Source organism: Leopardus geoffroyi, chromosome B1, assembly GCF_018350155.1.
Source record: "Leopardus geoffroyi isolate Oge1 chromosome B1, O.geoffroyi_Oge1_pat1.0, whole genome shotgun sequence".
Taxonomy (NCBI): domain Eukaryota; kingdom Metazoa; phylum Chordata; class Mammalia; order Carnivora; family Felidae; genus Leopardus; species Leopardus geoffroyi.
Window position 1 is genome coordinate 185,227,631 of NC_059327.1, and position 22,679 is coordinate 185,250,309.

At 43.0% G+C, this 22,679-nt stretch overlaps 2 protein-coding genes and 1 long non-coding RNA gene across 4 annotated transcripts in view; 1 reads left to right on the forward strand and 2 right to left on the reverse strand.

Annotated features, from left to right (window-relative positions):
• The window catches only part of ANAPC4 (anaphase promoting complex subunit 4), a 33,605-nt gene extending 30,624 nt beyond the window's left edge, over positions 1-2,981 (reverse strand). Inside the window, exon 1 of one of the 2 annotated variants that reach the window (XM_045474359.1) lies at positions 2,642-2,981. In XM_045474359.1, the coding sequence (XP_045330315.1) occupies positions 2,642-2,770 (129 nt within the window). In that variant the 5' untranslated portion in view covers positions 2,771-2,981. The remainder of the gene's footprint in view (positions 1-2,641) is intronic. The other variant, XM_045474357.1, reaches the window with a different exon arrangement.
• A 6-nt stretch (positions 2,982-2,987) lies between these two features.
• On the forward strand, positions 2,988-7,066 carry LOC123596106. The gene is made up of 2 exons (XR_006711536.1): positions 2,988-3,196; positions 6,728-7,066. It is a non-coding gene; the product is annotated as an uncharacterized LOC123596106 (long non-coding RNA).
• Positions 7,067-7,504: 438 nt separating this feature from the next.
• ZCCHC4 (zinc finger CCHC-type containing 4) overlaps positions 7,505-22,679 on the reverse strand; it is a 54,015-nt gene continuing 38,840 nt past the window's right edge. Inside the window, exons 9-13 of the mRNA XM_045474360.1 lie at positions 19,613-19,734; positions 19,296-19,371; positions 17,529-17,580; positions 16,391-16,535; positions 7,505-11,303 (exon numbers count right to left, since the gene is read on the reverse strand). Coding sequence (XP_045330316.1) covers positions 11,168-11,303; positions 16,391-16,535; positions 17,529-17,580; positions 19,296-19,371; positions 19,613-19,734 — 531 coding nt within the window. The 3' untranslated portion in view covers positions 7,505-11,167. The remainder of the gene's footprint in view (positions 11,304-16,390; positions 16,536-17,528; positions 17,581-19,295; positions 19,372-19,612; positions 19,735-22,679) is intronic.

Below are 22,679 nucleotides of genomic sequence, written 5' to 3' on the forward strand. Positions count from 1 at the left end.
TTAGAATTTAGAAAGGTCTAAATGAACTTAAGGTATACTCAAAAAGATGGGTGAAACAAGATCTAATTTGATCCTGTACTCTACACATTTTCCTATCTTCTAGGTCAACAGGAGACTTATCTTTTAGTAAGGAATGAGGTTGTCCAAGAAGATGATGACAAAAAAATAACATAAACAGCACTAGAAAGGTAGCTGTAAGATGGTCAAATGACACTAAACTTGGAATCAGACACCTCGGTATTGAACTTCAGCTGTGTCACTTAATGGTCATAGAGCTTGGACAGGTCACTTATTCTAAATTTCCACCTCACTTGGGTAAATTCCCACCATGGAGGGTCAAGATGGTGCCTACTGAGTCAAAACTAAGGCTGCCCCTGCTCTATCCTCTATCCAACCATTGAAAAGAAGGAAGAAAAGGCCTCAAAACTGCACATGCTCCCGAAGACCCTTCCACACCGTCTCAGTTCCCCACACCACAGCTTCCCCTCTCCCTGCCCTGTCTCATAGCACCCTTCACTCTCAGTACAGGGACCCCCACAGGGAAGCCAAGCCTCCCAAGGAATCCTTCATCCACTAAGCTCAGTGCTTTTTGGAGCCCATCTCTGCCATTCCCCACTTCTGAAACGCTTCCTCTGTGCCCTCTGGAATTCACGGTCAGGTACCCTTAAGGTCTCATCTTCATTCTCTTCTCTGAAACATGCTCCTCACCCAAGGACACCTCTTCCCTGCAGGATTCTCAGATGACAGCCATTTTGTACCCCCTGTTCCCCGTACTACCCGGCCAGGAGATGAAGTAGGTTTCCTCCTTGATGCCCAATGCCATTTCTGGATGACTTTTCTTCTCTAAAATCCTCTGTGAATCAGACCCAGTCACATCATGCTACCTACTATCCCTCTTAACTACAGTCATCTAAAGACCCTGAGGCCATTCTCCTCATTCCTGGAAGATCTGGACTCCTCCCTGCCTCATTCATGCTCCCCAACGCTATTCATCATCTTTCCTGGAGATTTCAAGAGCTACGGTGTCCTGGATTTTCCGTTCTCAACTGCCTTTCTTCTAACAATGGCGTCTTCAACTCACCTCCGTCACTCCCAGGGTCATGCCCTTAACCTTGTCATCATTTCAGCTACAAGTGCCGCCATAATGTTCCAAACCTCCCACTTCCCACCGTGCCTCTATCCTTCCAGCTCATCCCTACTAATAACCAACTGCAATTCTTCCACCAGGTAGGAACCAAGTCATACAACCCACTGATTCCACTTACTCACTGTCGCTCACTCACACATGCTACTTCCATACTTAATCACGTTCGAATCCAAGGTTCATCATTACAATCGCTCCTCTTCCGTGTAACTTTAACTCTCCTGCATCTCTCTTGCTAGGTCACACTTGCAAAACAACCCTGGTTAAACCCAACCATGCCTGCGCCCACACAGTTCAACAGAACAGCAGAGACACAACTATGCTCACTAGGTTCCCTCTCAAACTACAAGACCACCAACCCCCCGTGGCTCTTAATACTGACCAGCAATCTTACTACACTTCCCTAGTCCACTTGCCTTGTCAGCCTTTCATACCCCTTTCTCCCCAAACTTCCAATATTTTCTTCTCCATCCTACACAGCGCTCTTTCTTCTTCACTGAGAACATGGAAACAAGTGCCCACTATTACACCCACACACCTAGTCGCACTCAGGCCCCATTCTCACCCGTCCCTCCTACACTAGGAGCTGCGTGGCTGTACTGTCTGCAATCCTCTCTAGACCATGAGGATTTCTGAGGGACAGTGGCAAAGGAGAGAGACCAGAAGATTTCATGGAGGGACTTGAGAGAGGAGACATGCGTACCCGGTGAGAAGTCATTAGGAGTCATTATAGTGGTGCAGCTTTGCAGGCTGCTAAGTGTTCCTTACCACCTAGTTTCCAAGCTTGTCTGCACACAACACAACTCCCACCTGGCCAGGCAACCATCAGGAAACGTGCCAAAAGGCCAAAGGAGGAAAGATGCACAGCTGAAGGTTTCCTTACACAATGGCTGCCAGGTAATTAGAAACTCTCGGGAGAAAGGCAGACACAGCGGATTTAGACTTGATGAAGCTACAAACAAGAAATGCCCACTGAGGACACTCAGGGACCTTTCACTCTCTTGCTAAATTTAAAGGTATTTTTACCAGGAGGTAGCTATCCGACCCACGGTACAGAGCTTGGACAACAGATTCTAGATTTTGAAACACGTCCTCTGTGGCGGCTACATGCACGCACATTTGCACTACAGGATGACAGTAACTCTTCTTTCTTCTGTTACTAAACCCTAAGCAAATTTAGGGTAAGGTCTGTGGCTTTACTACTATGTCTGGTTCATGAGTGATGCCTTATGGGCTTTTAAAAAGCCCATTTAACAAATAAATGACTCAAGGACACTTGGGAATGCAGCACTGTGCGAAAACTGTTGTTTTTGCCATGGAAAACGGAAAATGGGCCCATCAATGATCCTTCCCTTATAGGGGCCCTTACACTTTCACTTAAGGTTCACAGCTGCTGGGAAAGGGCGTGGTACACAGGCGGCCCGGCAAGTCCACAGAACGGGAAACTGAGGCTGGGGCAGTCTGCAACGCGCTCGCTGTCAGGTCGGGCTCACTCACCTCGCCCGCCGTGTTGGCCAAAGCGATGAGATCCCGCTTGGGTGACCAGACCAGGAAAATGATCTCCTGCGGCAGCTGCTTCTCTCCCACCACCCGGAAGGATGGGAAACAGGTCGGAAAACGCAACATGGGGGCGGCCCCGCAAGGACACCCCAGTCGGAGGCCGGCAGGGGCCTCCCGCAGCCGCCCCGCCCTCGGGCCTCGCCGGAGAGCTCCGACCCCGGCGGTACCTGCGAGACCCGCCCCCTCAGCGGCCCACGCGGCCCGGGAGCCCTCTCCCTCCCTCCACCCACCGCGCGCCCGAACCTGCGCACCGCGCCGCCGCCGCGGCGCGCTCCGGGCACTTCCGGCGCCCGGACTTCCTCGCGAGAGGACCGGGCGGCGCGGGCGGAGGGCGCGCGGGCGCGCCCCCGAGGCCGCACGCCTGCTCGCAGGTGAGGCGTGGTCACAAGCGTGTGCGCGCGCCCGCCGGCCCCGGCCCGTTTCCCCGAAATTCGCCCCTCGGCGTCGATGCGCAGGCGTAGGTTTGGGAGTGAGGCCTCAGGGACTGCGGGGGTAAGAAAAGGAGCGCAAACTTTTGGTCCTCATCGGCCGGTGCCTGCATTGACAGCCTGTAAACGGGTTGTTTTCAGTCCCGGTTAGAATCACCTGGAGAGATTTTTTTTTTTTAACCCCGCCCGGTAGCACCCCAGACCAATTAAAAGAGAATTGATACGGAATGCGACCCAATATTAATTAAAATTCTAGGTGATCCCAGTTTGCAGCCAAGGTGGGAGGGCCCTGCTCCAAAACCTCTGAGTAGGCGTATATCCCGATTATCCCATTAAGCGTCAACAGTTTATTGGTGGGAGTAGCCCCACCGTAAAAAATGGGGGCTGTGGCCTCGGAGCTACCCGAGGATCTACTAGGACAAAGTATCTGGGATCCGCAAACGCACGGGGCATGGGCTCTGCCCTAAAAGGCTTACCGGTCAGCTTGGCCAACTTGTAAGATGTCTCTTTGTGCAGGACAAATTTAAAGGTCAGCATGTTCAAAAAGTTCACGGAAGTTAGGACTCTGGTTAAGAGAATGTGACCGGATCGTCCTGTGATTCTGGAACTTAAAAATCTCTGGTAGAAAACCCATCTACCTTTCACTTCTTTCCCTTGCTGGAAGGAGAGAGAAGCGATAGAACCTTCCAACTTTAACAAGCCCTATCTTCTTGCCCTCTCTCTGGATATCCCCTGGGAAGTACCAGAGGTAGACTAATTCCTTCAGCAACAAAGATTTGAAGCACTGGTTTTGTGGCACTGTTCTTGACTCCTATCTGATGCTTACCCTGCCCCCTCTCAGAGGCAGGCTTTTTCCCTTGCCTTTGCTGCAGTTTAGCATGACCCCCAAATTCTTCTGGAGGCAACATTTTGAAGGTGAGAATGGACTTACCTTTGGTGTCCATGAAGTGCGTTTTCAGGTGTTAACGTTCTGGGGTGGCAGTGATAGATAATCTGGCTACTGGGGGGCCGGGGGGCAGTATCTATCCACTTAACATTCTTAAAATTGAATGCCCATTTTCTTAAAATTGAAGTTATCCTGATTCTGAACCCTCCTACAGCACATGAAAAGGACTGTCAATGGAGGAGTCACTCGGTGCTAGCAGACAGAGGAGAGTAGAAGCATTCCCAGAGAACTTCCCAGAAGGTATTACAGCACAGGAAACGGTGTAGGTGTGGGGTTCCAGATGTGGCCAGGAAACAGCAAACGATGTTATGTGGCCATAGCACGTCGCGTGTCCTGGTGGGAGTGGGGGGCACTGGAAATCAAAGTCGCCACTAACAGTGTTTCCAGCCTTTTTCTCACTGTCCCATAAAGGAGATTTGGGTCTCACCCGCTCCTTTTCTTGGCCCTCCCCGTTCTCTAAGGGAAACACTGCTTTGGCAAATTGGTTTACTTGTGCTTCTGTGGCACAGCATCAACAGGAAAAGGGAAGAATGCCCAGGTGCTTTTTAAGGAGATAGAAATGCATGGGGTGGGGTGGGGGGGGGGGGGGGAGTGTGTGTGTGTGTGTGTGTGTGTGTGTGAAGAAAACGGAAGAGAAAATAGTCTAAGAAGAATTTCCATGCTCTGTACATCCTCTTCCTAGTGCTCGAGGGGGAAAACAATGCAAGAACTAGGTGTTTTTGAATGAACATTTTGGTAGCTAGTCTGTTTGACCACTGCACCCCTTGGGCTAGCTCATGCTGGACATCTTTGCACGTGTTGTAATGGTACAGGGTTGAATTTTGAAGGGCCAGACCGCTGCCAACGGATCGGGAGGGGGGCATATCGTTAACAGCATCACACCGGTTCATTGGTTACTCAAGACCTTAATTCTTGTGCCAGGGGTGATGATGAGTTAGAAGGTAAAGACGGCAGGAAGACTAGGTAGGGGTTGGGGGAGGCACAATTCCAGAGACGTTTCTGAAGTAGGATAATAAGAACTGATTAGTGATTAGACTGAGGGAATGAAAGTGAGGGATTAGTCAAGACTAAGGTTGGGATATTGAGGCATGCAGACTCAGGGATCGAGAAATGGTCATTGCCGGATTAGGGAGGAGGTAATGAGAGAAGTACGAAGGGGAAGCCGGGGCAAGCAGACCAGGGCAAAGGATTGAGTGAGTGAGGACTGTGCTCGGGTGTTGGTCCGGTGTGAAAATCTGTGGTAGCCAACAGGAAGCTGGAACTGCAGGTTTGAGGGGGGGAAAGTCAGGGCCTGAGCAGATATGTGGGAGTCACTGGATACAGGAACGGAAGACGGAACCATGTGGAATGTGACTAAACTAGGCCATCTGAGTGACTGTTATTTTGAGAGATCTATTTTGAAGTCATAAAATAGGTGAAACATATAAAATAAGAAATTGACCGAATTTGCTGGAAAGATAAATGTGGAAGATGGGTGTTAGACTCTGTCCTCCATGGCTGCATTTGTTAGGCTACAAAAAACACTGACTCAAAGTGGCACAAGTAATAACTAGAAAGTAGTGCCTCCTGTAAATGACAAGTCCAGAAATAGGGCCAACTTCAAGGCAGGCTAGATCCAGCCACTTGGTGTCCCCAGGGACCAAGCTCAGGGTGTACCTCCTCATAAGGCTGGCTCCCCCTGTGGTCACTGGAAAGCCACCCACAGCAACCGGATCCACATGCTTCTGCCTTCAGAGAGAAAACAAAGGGCTCTTTTCAAGACTGAAGTCCCGAGCTGCGCTGTGATTAGACCAACCCCTATCACAAGCATGGCTGGCACCAGTCACAGGTGACGGGTATGGAATATGCCCAGTAAACAGTCTTCCCCAAGAGCTGGAGAGGATGTCAGTCATCTCTCTTCCAAACCCCACGGCAGGCACACAACGGGAGCGCGGGAAAGACGCCGCCAAAGCCATCAATCAACACTCTTCAATATGACAACCAATCACAAATACGCAAAGGGTAGTTCTAAGTATGAAAGGCATTTGGGAGATGGTCCATCCTGGCCGAGTGAGTCTACACTGTACCAATTATTCGTGGTGTTTTATTTGTCTCTACGGAAGAAATTCGGAGACCAACCCGTGATTCCCATCTGTAGAAAAAAGTATATATAGTTATGCATAGGAATTTATCCTAAGACAATAGATTTGGTCATTAAGTATGTTTATCATAGGGTTATTTACAAGAGTGAAAACATATAAACAACTTAGATGTCCAACCATGAGAGATTGATTTTAAAAAATACACTATATCCATACTGAAGAATAAGACTATTGTGAGTATAAACCAATGTCCAGATGTTGATAAAAAAAAGGATTACAAAATAGTATGTATTCCCAACTCCCATTTTCATGGGGGAAACTTTAGAGTGTTTCTGTCTGTGTAGCTATTTATACAAAAACCTATCTTTGGAATGGTGGTTATCTCTGAGAGGTAGGAATGGAGACGTTTCTTTTCCATTTCTTTGATTTACCTGGCTTGTGTATTAGTTAATTAATTAATTGCAAAGCTAGCAGGCAAGCCCTTTGTCTCTTTTTGTCCTCGTGAAGCATATAAAATGTTCAGTCTGATTTCCCTGGTTTCTCCTACTCCTCACCCCTGCATTCACAGGTGAAGAAACTGGGCCCGTCTACTGAGGCTCAGTTTTCTTGGAGCCCACCAGATGTGATGCTTCTAGTCTGCCGTGGTACGAAGCTACTCCATAGTGTGAGAATCTCGTGACTGTCTGGCTAATGGGATAAAACTCCTCTCTCAGAGCTCCAAGATCTGCTTGCTCACTTTGGGTGCTTTTTCCCCTCAGTCTTGCCGAGTTAACACTTATACTGAATCGCCTGAAATCAAATTGTAGAGATCTTATCTTCAGTGTATTGCAATGACCTTCTTAGCTGACCCTCAAGTAATTTAACCCATGTCCTAATGTTCAATTAAAATTGCATCAAATACGTGAAATTGGATTTTCTTTGCATTTTGTTCAAGCTTTCCTTACCTAGGCAGCTCTAAGCGTATTAGCTTCTGACTCGTGTAGCGCAGTTAGGGTTCTGAGGCACCAAGGGGTAAGTATATTACATGGCACTTCCATTCACTCAATCCGCATTTATGAGCAGCTACCGCTTGCTGGGTGAGGAAATGGGTAGCCCGGCCACCCGCCTCCCGGGGTTGTAGGGAGGGTTCGTGAAGTCACATGTGCAGCAGTTGGCTGTCTCTGACATCACTGGGTGCAAGGCACAGCTCCAGAGAGGAGCCAGTGAACACACACCACGGTGTCCACAGGCCATTGCTACCAACAAAGCTTCTAATCGGAACAGAGGAAGTTAAGTCCAAAAACGTTGATCTAATGCAGGGCATAATTTAAGTACCTTACAAGAAGGAGAAATGAAAAGACACACACACATGCACATTTTTATTTCACTGGCAAGAGATATACTATTCCACTCGAGACACCAGCAAGGACATTGTGAAAAGGAGGTAGCACCAGACCAGGATCTTTTGTGGGCTATGATTTTATATTTAAAAATTAGTCAAACTTCTCGTAGATGCCTACTATTTTATAGATCACTTTGAAGGAGCCAGACGTCAACTTAAGTGTTTTCCTTAAAATCACCATCAAAGCTGAATTCTTCTTCTTCTTTTTTTTTTTTTCTTATTTTTTTGAAAGCTGAATTATTCTACGTGTAAAGCCGTCTAGCTAAGGCTGCCAATCTTGCTCACAGAGCACATCTAAACATACATCTAAACCCTCAGTGTCAGGACAGTCTTCGCACTGACTCTAAATACTTCCCAATATTGTTTAGGTGTGTTTTCCTTGTTTGAGTCCTTATAGGACAGAAGACCAAGCCCTCTCCAGATCTTAGGCAGGCCCACCGTTAGGGACTGAATCATACCTTCTAAATCCGTATGTTGAAGCCCTAGCCCCCAGTACTTCAGAATGGCACTATATTTGGAGATTGGGCCCTTAAGAAGGAGAGGCCATTAGTGTGGGCCCGAATCCAACGTGACTCATATCCTTAGAAGAAGAGGAAATTTGGACACAAAGAGATGCCAGGGACTCACAAGCCTAGAAGAAAGGCTGTGAGAGGACACGGCAAGAAGGTAAGTTCAGGAGAGAGGCATCAGAAATCCAAACTTGCCAACACCTGGACCTTGGACCTCCAGCCTCCAGAACTGTGAGAAAATAAATTATTGTCATTTAAGCCGCCCAGTCTGTGATATTTTGTTATGGCAGCCTTAGCAAAGTAACACACCCACCATCTGAAAACTTCTAGAAAATTCCATGCCTTCATCAAATTTTTTGAGCACCTACAGAAGATGGTATAAAATGGGTAGTGACATGAAGAAACCGCAATCTTTTGGGGAAATAGAATCTGTACATATAATGGCAGAACAATACATGAAAAGTGCCTCAGGTGTGGCTGCAGAACTCCCAAGTGTTCAGAGAGGAAGGTAGCGGTTGGTAGGGGGACTCCTAGAACACTTCCCTGGAGACAGTGGGACTGGGCCATATGGAGGGATATAGTCCCAACAGAGCAAAGGGAATGAGATGAAAACAGTGGGGCAGATTGGAGAAATAAATGAGTCTAAATATCAAACTAAATGTAAGAAAAAAACCTGAAATCCGATCATTCAGGGCCTACAAAGTGACTCTGGCTGTCATTAAATTTTGTAATAGAAGCAAGAAGTGGAATTAAATTTAGCTGTAATAATTTAAGAAAAACATCCTTTTAAAAAGCTCTGTGTCAGATTTAGGGATTTTCCTCTATTGGTGATTTGGGTAGGTATCTTAATGTTCAGATATGCAGATTTCTAATTAGAACAAATGACCTCATCTCCCATCACACTTTACCTCCCAGAGACATTTTTACATCCTATTAGTTTATTCCCTGAGAAAAGAAAGAAGCGGTTAGTCCTTAAAATTAGTATTAATTGAACAGAAGAACAGAATCACCGGATTTCTTATTTTAACTTCCTAAGAAGTTCAAGTTTTAAAGTACATAATTCCTGACTGTAAGTAATACCCGATTTCCTCAATTCTAAGATGTGCTTTTTTTCACATTTCAATATTTCTGAAACAGGATATACCTAAAATTTAACATGCACAATTAATAAGCTATGGGGTTTCTCCCCCTGAAAAGTTACAATCCCATCAATAGTGCATTTTACAATTGATGGTACCTTACAACTAAGGAAATGGCGTGATGATAATAACCCTGGCCAGCAGGACCTGATTCTTGAGGAATCGTGGTCCCTCAGGTGTCTGCGTTTCCAAGGAGATTTCCAGAGATTTTAGCATGGTATCAGGGGCCACTATGAAAGTCAGGCAATGTTCACGCCCATGGCTGAATCAGAGAAGGGAACACTCATAATGATTCGGCAAAAGGTTCACATCTCACCCCGTCACCTCTAAATCCACCCCTCTGACCACCATAGCAACCTCTGTGGAAAAAGGGGACAAGGGAAGAGTTTTCTGATGCATGTTAAGTCCAGGGGCTTAGCTCATCTTTTGATGTGGCCGGATATACACCCCCATCAGCTGATCAGGGCCCACGCTGTGCCTTCCACATCACGTATCCAACAGCCCTAACTTAAAGACCAGAAGGAATTTCCATGCCAGATGGGGTGCAGCTCTTGTACCTTTACTCACAGGGCTCTAGCTAAGCCCAAGCAAGCATGCCTCCAAACCTGCTCTAAAGCAACTATTTGGGAATAGGAGAAAAGTCATCATGCAAATGCAAGCCATTCAAAACTATGGGATCTTAAGGAGATCATGTCAGATACCTAGAGAGAAATAGGGAGAGGAACTGTTTGTTCTCAGAATTCAAACCCAGTCCCTTCACTGCTGATACTGGACCACCAGATGATTACCATTAGGGCTGCAACCCCAGCCATCTGCACTTAACATTTCTCACCAACAGAACGAGAGCCAGACACATGTGCCTCATTTAACATAATCACAGAAAACAGCCTGTGGTATAACTATTATTACATAATGTAGTAATTATATGATAATAATAATGAAGAAACGGGCTACAAGTGAATGACCTGGCCAAGGACATATAGTCAGGAAGTGTTCATCAGAACAAGAATGAGAGGTTTTAATCCCCAAACTATGCTGCCTTCTGCTACTACTTTTACAAAGAAAGTTACTGGGGCACCTGGGTGGCTCAGTCAGTTAAGCATCCGACTTCAGCTCAGGTCATGATCTCATGATTCGTGAGTTCAAGCCCCACATCGGGCTCTGCGCTGACACCTCCAATCCTGGAGCCTGCTTTAGAGTCTGTGTCTCCCTCTCTCTCTGTCCCTCCCCCACTCATGCTCTCTCTGTGCCTCTCAAAAATGAATAAACATTAAAAATAATTTTTTTTAAGAAATAAAATTACTGCCTGGTTTAAAAGATATTGGGATGACAGAGCAAGTCATAATTCTAAATGTCTCATTCATTCCACAACAGTTAAGTGGTTCTATACCATCAAAGGACACTGTAAAAAGTACTTGAAAAACCCATATTTAATCATAAAGCCATGAGGATACTCTTGATATCTTTAGACTATCTTCGTCAAAATTCTTTCCATCATCTTCAGTTTTTGTCCCCAAATAATTGCTCATTGTGCCTTTCTTGGCAAGTGGGGTTTAATCCATCATACAGTATTTTGATGTTTGACTTACGACATTCCTGTGTCTAATTTAACACACTCGTCTTCAATATGAACAAGACCTCAAGTCTCCCCTTTCATTCCCCTTCTGACACTTCCCGCAAAAGAATGCTATATGCCCATTGTTCAAAAGAGGCCAAGATGATACGACTGGGACAGATTTGGAGAGTGAAAGAAGGCACACGGAGAGGTCTGGCAAACCAGCTAAGGATGGGACAACTCCCCAGGTCTCCAGAGAGGCTGCTGAGGGGCCCAGACACCAACAAATGCCACCTGCCTATTTTCTGGCTTCAAAAGGCACATACCTTTGAAAGCGACAGAATTTAGGTCCAGTGTGGCACTTTCAGAAAATGGCATCAAAGGTTGGACTATAAATCTTTCTTATTCTCAAGTCACTGGACATTTAAGAGCAAAGATATTGATGGGCTCTTTCTCTCCTTTTCTTCTTCCTTGTAACAGATGTGTGATTCATGGATTGCTCTTTAACGGTCTCCATTTTCGTCTTCTTACTTTTTCTTTGCTTCTGCTTTCTGACAGCTCTGAAAAAGAAGGTGCTGAATTATTTTGTAGAATAAGCATGATGTATGTAATTATGCTGGGATTTAATTAACCAGCTGACCAAATAAGAAAACAGGAGGAAAAGAATTTACTGTATCCTAAGCATAAATCCTCAGAACCCTAATCATAATAACAAGGACGTAGTCTGAGGCCTCACTAAGCAATATGCTGGAGTAAAGAAATTTCCTTGACAGACGGTTACTACAGATTCAGAACAATCTATTTGAGACAAACACACCACAGAGGTAAATAGTCAAGCCGGGAAAAACCGCTGCTGTGCTGAAGCGTCCGGTGGCCTCTAACCAGCATGTGGCATCCAAGCACTTGGAATGTGGTGAGGGCGAGTTCAACGTGCTCCCTATGTCAAGTGCACACGGGATGTTGAAGAAAGAATGCAAAATATTTTGTCAATGTTTACATTGATTATGTATTGAAATAATACTTGGGATATAGATCCTTTAAATTTTAAAAACAGTAAAGCCAATGAGTTAGGAGGGTTTTTTTGTTTGGTTGGTTTGTTTTTTTTGTTTTTGTTTGTTTGTTTGTTTGTTTGTTTCTGCTGTTGTTTTGGTTTTGGTACATCGGTACTGCTCAACTCAGTACTTCAATCTCCAAATCCTTGCATTACATTTTTCAGGAAAAGGACCGATACATTCGACAGCAGAGGTGGAGAAATGAAATCGCACGATGGAAAAACTGACAACACTTAACAGAGGCCCATCTTATAAGCCCTACGGCTAATTTTCTCTTCCTCAGTGGGTGTAAAAGTCTGGACAAGTGCCACACAGGATTTCCATATTTTCTGGTCCCTGTCGTCTCGAAAGACTAGCTTCAAAACAAACGAGATGGAACTCACCCCCTAAAAACACTAAAGCACACCAGAACAAAACAGATCCTTAGCTTCTGGTACTCTCTGAACTAAGTTACGGACAATCTACAGCTAAGAAAGATCACTTGTCCGTTCATTCTCTCTCTCCAAACTTACAGAATCATGCCATTTATCACATTACCAACCAAGGAAACTGCTGGGGCTGCCAGCACCAGCTAACCTGGAAAATCCCCAAGGCTACCCAGCAGTATCGGTCATGAGATGCACTTCTCCTAAACCACAAGTCCGAGGGAAAAGCTTCCTTCTGATCTGCCCAGGACCAAAACCTAGGAAAGAAGCTCCATAAACAATATATAATCCCTCAGTGGAGCAAACTCAAGCCTCGCTTTCTGTCCACACAACATCTCTATTAAGTGATGGAAATGAGTGGGCATAATCTTTGACTCCAAGGATCTGGGAGACTGAGACAAGGCTGAGGTCACCTTTCCTTTTCCTTCCCCCAGCTTTTTTTTAGGGGAAGAAACTGAGGCTATGAAATCGTCCAATGAAGAAGTGGCAGACCAGCCTGATCCTAGAACCTGTGTTCTTAATTACCTTGATACTATGTACTCTGCTATAAATTATTCAGATATGTAAAATGCTACGCATACAGTAAGCACGAAACAAATATGAGCTGTTATTAGTAGTGCCGCATGACTATTATTCAGACTTTTGCTTGACAACTTTCCCTTTTTCCATATTTACATTTTGCATTATGGATTCGGATAGCCTACCTGTTCAGAAATAAAACAAATGCTACAGTCATACACTGTTTTGTGCATGTTATATAAACCTCCTTTCCCTCCAGTCATTATTTGAAGTAGGCTAATGTTCTGACAAGGGATGATTTAGCAAACTTAATGAAGTCTAATGTCTGGATGGCAAAGTCAGTGAAGCTGTGTGTGCCTGTATACAGAATTTGAACAAATTTTCTTTGGCTTATCCACTTACAAAAAGAACTAAACACGAACCAGACCTCACTAGAATATATAGTAAACAAAAGCAGAAGAATATGTTCACTTGTTAATATGAATAAACAAAACTTTCCGGAGATAAATTTTTCACATGAGTATAAACTGAACTGATTGAGTATAAATCAATTGTTTTGTTTTGCCTTAAAATTCAATTGACCTAGTAGCTGTTCTCTAAATTATAGGTATTTATGTAATGATAAAAACGATTAACCACAAGAGGGAGCTTGCATCATTCCAGTTCAGGAGCAAAGGCAAATTAAACTCAGAAAAAAACAAATTAATGTAAGACAGCTATGAAATATCTTTTATGCCATACATGCTAAAATATAAAATGTTTTTTTTAATGTTTATTTATTTTTGAGAGAGAGAGAGAGAGAGAGAGCACGAGCAGGGAAAGGGTAGAGAGGACATGACACACAGAATGTGAAGCAGGCTCTAGGCTCCGAGCTGTCAGCACAGAGCCCAACACGGAGCTCCAACACACGAACCACGAGATCGTGCCCCACCCAGGTGCCTCTATTAAAATTATTTTTTACAATTGTAAAGAAAAAATTTTACCTTGTCAATTTCATTATGAAAAATTTTTGAAAGAAATACCTGAAGATAACTGTCAACAGTTTAGGAGTCTATTCTGAGAAAAAAGTAATACTATTTAAGACTTATCAGGTAGGGGTGCCTGGGTGGCTCAGTTGGTTAATTGTCTGACTCTTGGTTTAGGCTCAGGTCATGATCTCACGGTTCGTGAGTTCGAGCCCCAAATGGGGCTCTGCACTGACCACTTAGAGCCTGCTTGGGGTTTCTCTCTGCCCCTCCCTGGCTTTTTCTCTCTCTTTCTCTCACAAAATAAACATTAAAAAAAAAAAAACTTGGGGCACCTGGGTGGCTCAGTTGGTTAAGTGTCCGACTTCAGCTCGTGATCTCATGGCTCATGAGTTCAAGACCTGCTCAGGCTCTGTGCTGACAGCTCAGAGCCTGGAGCCTGCTTCAGATTCTGTCTCCATCTCTCTCTCTGCCTCTCCCCTGCTCACAAACCATCTCTCTCTCTCTCTCTCTCTCTCTCTCTCAAATATAAACATTAAAAAAATGTATTTAAAAGAAAGACTTATCAGGTATACCACATCCTAATGGATTTGCTCCTTGAATTAAACTTGATAAAATCTAGTACTAAAAAATACTAAATGGTTTCCCTCAATGAAAACAATATAATACTACCAAGCAGACTAGCCAGGGCTGTTGAAGAGCCAACAAAGAGCCTACAATACATAACTAAAATGCAAATTCAGTTTCCATGTATCATAAGATCACAGAATCAAAGTCTGAGCATGTTACTAACTCCGTTTGCAACCAGAATTACCCAGTAAATGGTGCAACAATCCCAGACCAATAGTTTATTATGTTGTACTTTATTCTTTTTAAAGTTTATTTATTTGAGAAAGAGTGTGCGTGCGTGTGTGTGCATGTGTGCGTGCAAGCGGGGAGAGACAGAGAGAGGGAGAAAGAGAATCCCAAGCAGGCTCTGTGCTGTCAGCACAGAGCCCAAAATGGGGCTCACCAACCATGAGATCCTGGCCTGAGCCAAAATCAAGAGTCGGACACTTAAATGACTGAGCCACCCAGGCACCCCGAGTTGTACTTTAATTCTCAAAGGTTTCTAAGAAAAACTCTTTTATAAGATTCTTCAATACATTTCTTAATTTAGAAACTTCCATTTCTACCCTGGATTACTTAATGGAAATAATTGTTCAATTAAATTTGATAAAAAGTAATGGAAAAGTAAAACAGTAGGCAGAATTCAAATAGCTGGACCTCAGTGGAAAAAAATAATTGCCCCTGTCCAAAAAAATAAACAAATGGACAAGAATTCTAATACAATTATAAACAGTTACAATAGCATCAGATATTTCTAATACTAAGAAATATTTTTTTATCACAAGTCATAAGATAACTCAAAAATTTTATGCTGATCCCAATTCTCATGTAATGTTAAATTTGGCTATCTGGTTTTCATAACAATAAAAGAAGAAGACTCAATAACTATCATTCCTTTTAGATTTTTTGTTTTTTTTTTTTAAGTATTATCATTCAAATCAGCCCAGTTGAAACAGCAGTGGTGGGGCGCCTGGGTGGCGCAGTCGGTTAAGCGTCCGACTTCAGCCAGGTCACGATCTCGCAGTCCGTGAGTTCGAGCCCCGCGTCGGGCTCTGGGCTGATGGCTCAGAGCCTGGAGCCTGTTTCCGATTCTGTGTCTCCCTCTCTCTCTGCCCCTCCCCCGTTCATGCTCTGTCTCTCTCTGTCCCAAAAATAAATAAACGTTGAAAAAAAAAAAAAATTTAAAAAAAAAAAAAAAGAAACAGCAGTGGTTTTTCTAAATACACCGTGGTCACTGGGATAACTCTGTTCTGAGTTATAACCAACACCAAATATTGGTGGAAGTGAAAACAATCATAGAAAACAAATGGTAAAAATTAAAATTTTACATATTTAAATATTAATACGTCTAAATTTTTTTTCCAAGTCTGCAGAATTTAAAGAGATAGCGTCCATTTTCCAAGGTGTTCACTGTGGGATTAATTACAAATCACATTCCATCTGAAATGCCTTCTCCAGCCTCGCCTATCACGTGTCTGCATCCCAGCTGCCCTGACTTAAATATCATGTCGGTCAATAAAGCCTGAACTCTCAGGGGTGCCTGGGTGGCTCAGTCGGTTAAGCATCTGACTTCAGCTCAGGTCATAATCTTGCAGTTTGTGAGTTCGAGCCCCACGTCAGGCTCTGTGCTGACAGCTCAGAGCCTGTTGCCTGATTCAGATTCTGTGTCTTCCTCTCTCTGCTCCTAGCCTGTGCGTGCATGAGCGCACTCTCTTTCTCTCTCTCTCTCTCTACCTCTCTCTCTTCCCAATCTCTCTCAAAAATAAACATTAAAAATATATATATATATAAAACAAAGCTTGAAATCTCTCCCTACAAATTATAATTTCACATGAACCACAAAAGATATAAAGTTAATCAGTTTCTACCTTGTATTTTGGTTATTTTCATGTCTTAAATGTTAGGCTTTTTCACTCATCTTCATGTCCTCACACCACTGTCTACACAAAGGTACCTAACAGTAAAAATAGCCAACAATTTCGCACTTCTGAATCCTCCAGCGCTCACCTCTGTGGACTGCTTTATACGGATCACACGAGGAAAAGCTTTTTCTAGTCAATAAAAGAATTCAACTTACTTGATCACTTTCTTAGATGCAGTGATCTGAGGACAAGTACTACGTTTATGATCTAATTCACCACAAATAAAGCAGCCATCTTTAGGGGCCCCGCAGGAATGATCTGGAAGAGCACAGTGACCGCAAAGGCTACAGTGGATCCAGGCTACAAAATAAAAATTGAGTTTTGGAAGAAGCTCATTTAATACAATTTTTCATTTGACCAACCTTTATGATAGGGAGGATGAACCGTGATTACTTCAAATTACCGTGACTGGTTTGCATAGTTGTTTATACTTTGGCTAAAGAGGCCAAGGTAAAGAGTCGGAATCCCACATAAACCAGCTAACTTCTTTCTGATACATGGCAACAAATGCAGCCCTTCAAGGAGTCATGAGCGGGAGCCACTGACACCATGGGGGTTGGTTGAGGGACACAGAGCCCTATTAAAATAAGCCAAACCAGGCCACCTGGGTGGCTCAGGCGGTTGAGCATGTGACTCTTGACTTCAGCTCAGGTCCTGATCGCAGGGTTCATGGGTTTGAGCCCCACATCAGGCTCTACGCTGTCAGTATGGAGCCGACTTGGGATTCTCTCTCTCTCCCTCTCTCTCTGCCGCTTCCCCACTGCACCACCACCACCACCCCCATCCCTCTCAAAGTAAATAAAAATGTTAAAAAGATAAAATAAATTAAATTAATAAAATAAAATAAGCCAAACCAAATGCCACACTGAAATAGGTTACAGTCATATGTCCCTATAAAGGAGAGAGTGTGCATTTTGGTAACTGCAAAAACTACAAAGCAGGGAAAATCAATGCAGGTGTCTATATTAAGTTTTTTTCTCTTATATTTTTTTTTTCAACGTTTATTTATTTTTGGGACAGAGAGAGACAGAGCATGAACGGGGGAGGGGCAGAGAGAGAGGGAGACACAGAATCGGAAACAGGCTCCAGGCTCTGAGCCATCAGCCCAGAGCCTGACGCGGGGCTCGAACTCACGGACCGCGAGATCGTGACCTGGCTGAAGTCGGATGCTTAGCCGACTGCGCCACCCAGGCGCCCCTCTTATAGATACAATTAAATAAAAAACCCTATCTGGGTGAAGAAAACCGCTGAAATGTTTTCATAGGATGTCAAACACTAAGTCTAAATACTTACAAGGTTTTACACACTTTTTGCAGAGAAAGCAATGGTTCCACTTCCTGCCATCCTACAAAAATAATTTTTAAATTATGTTTAATGTATCATAAAAATCAAGTTCCACAATTAAAAATTAAAATGTCTTATTAAAATCTGTGTAAATTATTCACTCCTTATTTCTCACTTCCCTGGGCTTCACAATTAAATACTTTGATTTTAATTTATGCATTTCTCCACTCAACTCAAAGGCCGCCTTGATGGGCCCCAATTTCCTTAACTGGAAAACTAGGGGATTTATCTACATGATCTTGAGTTCAAGCAATCCATACTGCACAAAGAAGGACTCAATGAAAATTTCAAGAGAATTAATGATTCATAACTTTGACATGTCTATGTGGTGTAATCCTTAATAAAATTCGTATTTAAGAATTTTAGATAATTTAGAAAGATAGAGATTACAGGGTACTGTCTGGGTAATGTTAAATCCGGGAAATAAAACTACCTAGAAAAATGTATAAGACACTTTCGTGTATAAGGCACATGTCCCATTTAACGAGAATTATAAAGAACAGACTGATGAATCCCAACAGGCTGAGAAATGGAATCCTGTCAGCCCTGAGACACCTCCCCTTTCTAATCCAGCAACCCCTCCCTCCCCATTGAGTAACACCTACTCCGGTTCCTGGGATGGTCATTTCCTTGCTTTTGTTCATTTTTTACGACTTATGTGTGCCTTTCTAAATGATAAAGTTTGGTCTTCCTCATTTTGAGCTTTATATGATCTGGGTGTAATTTTTTTCTTTTAAATAAAGAACACAGAGAATTTCTAAACTGATTGAAAATACATGTAATCAGGTGTGCTGCCACAGTTAAAAACAAGTATAACCCGTCATAAAATTATAGAGTTTTGAAAACTGTACTTTATAATAGTTACAAAAATATAGCCTTTCCTTTGGAGAATGATTTGTGTATATTACCCAAACTGAACTTCCTATGTTCTTTCTGACTGGATTTAGCTAAAACAAATAGGCCAACTTAAGTGTCATCCCACCTCTTTAAAACAATAAACAGGAGGTGTGTCCCTACAGTCCTTCCTTATCTGCAAAAACTGGCAGAGTACCTGGGGCCCCTGGGTGGCTCAGTCGGTTGAGCGTCTGACTTTGGCTCAGGTCACGATCTCATGGTTCACGAGTTCGAGCCCTGCATCAGGCTCCATGCTAACAGCTCAGAGCCTCGAGCCTTCTATGGATTCTGTGTCTCCCTCTCTCTCTGACCCTCCCCTGCTCACACTCTGTCTCTCTCTCCCTCAAAGTAAATAAACATTAAAAAAAAAAAATTTGTTTTAATTAAAGAAAAAAATGAATTCATCCATGCACAGCCCTTAGGAAAGGGCCTGGCACATAAAAAGTGCACAGTATGTTATTAATACTTCATTAAAATACTGATGGCATCTAATAGTTCAGTATTTTACCTAAAACACCTTAAATTTATCCCCAACACAATTCAGCACTCATCTCATGCCTTATTTAAAATACTCCTGATTTTAGCAGTCATACAGTCCCATAGCAAAGTGAATTCAAATAACCATTAACGATGATGAATGCAAAGGCTGTTGTACTTTATAATTAGACATAAAATACTCTATTAATGTACATTTAGCAAATGATAATATGGTAATACAAATTATAATATTATCAAAATAACCTTAAGCAAATGTAATGGCTAGTAAGCTAAAATAAAACTAATATATTTAAATAAAAATGCATATTCTATAGGAACCTATACCTTGGATGTGCAAGAATTACAGTGCTCACAGTGTTGATTCTCTAGGGAAACGTATCGTTGACATAAAGGGCAAAATCTAAGGAGGAAAGAAACAGACTTAACTCAGCTGTATATTCTCATGAAGGTTCACAGAGCAGATAAATGGCACTTGTTACAGAAGTTGGGTGTAATCCAAATACAATTCAATATAAAATTTAGACCAAATTTAAAAGTAACAGAAGAACTATATGAGTCAATATGAGAATCATCTTAATGTTAGATATATGGAACTTTATTTTCAGTGACTCATGTATCTCAAGGCCCCACTATGATCTTACCTGTACCCTTCTTCACTAGGAAGGATTATTTTGCTGGGTGGGATATTGGTGAAAATACGCACAGGAGATTGTTTTCGACCTGTCTTTCCATGTTTATAAAGTGCATGATTATCATAATCTACCTAGAAAGTTAAAAAAAAAATTGAAAAAGAACATTTACTCAAATGAGTGAACATCTATGAAGATTCTTTACCAAAAAAGAACAACTAGGAGTTAAACCAAAGTATTTAACAAGAAACTATTCTTTTTAATTGTTTTTAACGTTTGTTTACTTTTGAGAGAGACAAAATGAGTGGGGGAAGGGCAGAGAGCAAGGGAGACACAGAATCTAAAGCAGACTCCAGGCTCTGAGCTGGCAGCACAGAGCCCAATGCGGGGCTCGAACTCACGAACCGGTGAGATCATGACCTGAGCCAAAGTTGGATGCTCAACCGCCTAAGCCACCCAGGGGGCTCTTAAGAAAAAATTCTTAAAAGCAAAAGTTTACTTATTAATCAACAGCCTCAGAGAGGCCTCTGTGGCAGTGAAATTTCATTACAGAAAAGGCAAACTTTGTTATGATAAGTTCATATTGCCCAGTATTGAGAGAACAACTGTAATCTTTCACCCAATACAACAGACTTCACAAGGACTACTATGTAATTAAGAATTTGGCTTTTGGCACTACAAAAATTCCACCCCTGAAGACGCGTGCCTGTCAGGTGTCAGGTCAGCGAGTCTCAATCCAGCCTTATGCTGGCCCTCCACCATTCACTATGTGACCTCTCACATCCTGGTAGAGCACAGGTTCAGGGACCAGACAGTGGCTCTGCCACTCACTTGTTGTGACCAGAGGCACCTTCACATAATCCTCACCTGGAAAAGGAGGTTACTGATTTCTGCCCCAGGGGTGCTGTGAAGGTTACACGAGATAATGTGTGTAAAATACTGAGTTCAAAGCCTGGCATGTGGTGGAGACATAGAAAGATGGAGATGAAGAAGAGAGTCACAACTATAATTGTGACCATCTCAAACATTTACGTCTCCTCAACACCCTAACTCGGCTTTCAGCCTTGGCAGCTCATCCTGAAAGTAAGCTGAAGCCAACAGGCACGGCTTCTATAGGCTTCTTGCTCCCGCCTCCTTCTCCAACCTCTCTGGTATCCATACGCATTCTCTCTTTGGCTTTAAACCTGCTCTGAATCCACCTGGTCACTAAGTCCATCTTTCTCTAGATCAGTAATTCTCCAGGTGCGATGCCTGGATTGGCAACACCAGCACTGCCTCTGAGATCTTGCTAGAAGATCTCCCCAGCCTAGGACCTAAGAAAACAGAAGTTCTGGGGGTCAGGGCCTGCAATCTGCATTCTTTTTTTTTTTTTTAACAGGAACTATTTGTGTATGTATGTATTTTTGAGAGACAGAGACAGCATGCACATGCGCAAGGAAAGGGCAGAGAGAGAGAGAGGAGGACAGATCATCCCAAGCAGGCTCCATGCTGGCAGCAGAGAGCCCGATGTGGGGCTCGAACTCACGAACTACGAGATAATGACCTGAGCTTAACCGATGGAGCCACCCAGGCACCCCCACCCCCTGCTCCACAATCTGTATTCTTAACAAGCCTTCCTGGCACACTAAAATCTGAGAACCGTTGTTCTAGATTATCCACAAGAATACCATGAGATTTTTATAAAGTCAATATAGGCAGAGCCCAACTTTCAAATAAGTTAGACTGAATTGTTTGGATTCTAAACAAGAATACACTTAAGAATTTCATAGAAGAACTGGCTTGCAAGCTAGCTATTTAATAAACAAATCACAAAAATATAAGGACTTAATGACAATGGAAAGAGAGGGCCTTTAATGAGAAATTCCTGAGCTCTCTGTATGGCCCTGCTGTGGCTGGCTATCAGACTAACAGACGAACAAGTTCAGGAAGACTCATCAATAAGCTTCAGCAGTGGGGGGAAAATAAGTGGCACGTGAGGAGACCCAGCTAAACAAGGGACAGTTGGGGAGGGGGCGGGGACAAACCCTGGGGGTTCTGGTTAACTGTCAGCATGGTAAGTGCACGGTCTAGCGTGACGGTGTGAGAGCTGACACGGGCTCACAGCTGCCCTATGCAGAAGTGTAATATCATAACAAGGAAAGGATGAAGTTAGATTACATTTGAAGCCCTGCATTCAGTCACTGCATATGAAGAGAGACGCTGATAAAACAAGTTCATTTCTACCAAAAGTAACGGGAATGAATAGGATTTGTAGTTTAACGAACTGGGGGTGGTGTTTATTCAGAAAAGCGAACACTGGGAAGATCTGATAGCTGTTTTATAACTGAAGGGGTGTCAGTGGAATCGAAATTAGACTTAGCCTTTATTGCTTTGGAGAATAGAAGTAGGACCAATGGTTAGAAGTTAATAGGGAGCATATTTTATCTCAATATGAGAAAATTTTCTAACGATTAGAGCTATTAAATAAATTGAGTTGCCTTGTAAGGCTGCAGGACTTTGCTCACTGAAAGCATTCAAGTGAGGCCGGTGACTCACTTAGTAGAGACAATTATTATGGTGAAAAGTTAGCCTACGTTACACCCCTCATGTTTCTTTCCAACTTTAAAATTCTATGAATAGATGTCACCTATTAGAGGCTAAGATACAAAAGTAGGTTTTACTTCAAAATTACCTTAAAATATTACTGTAGTAGTTTTCTTTTAAACCTATTTAAATTCATAATTTCTCCCTAATACACTCCTCTATGTACTCAATAAAAACATGATACCTTATTAAATTCAACAAAGATATTTTGAACATTTATGAGTATCATAAGAAAGAAAAAACCTTCCCAAGAGAACCTCAGGAAGATCTTCAAATGTTGGAAAAGAGGACCTTAGAAAAATTTCTAAGAAATGGAATATTCCATGCAATACAACGGATGGCAGATAGAAGAGAGGGAAAAAAAAGAACAATCTCTTTATGGCTACCCCAGGAGTTGGAGAATGTATGTGTCAGGAAGGTGGTTGATTGCTTGATTTTGCATAACCTAATTGAGATTATTATTATTTTTAAATGCGGGTTTGTTGTGCTAATTAAC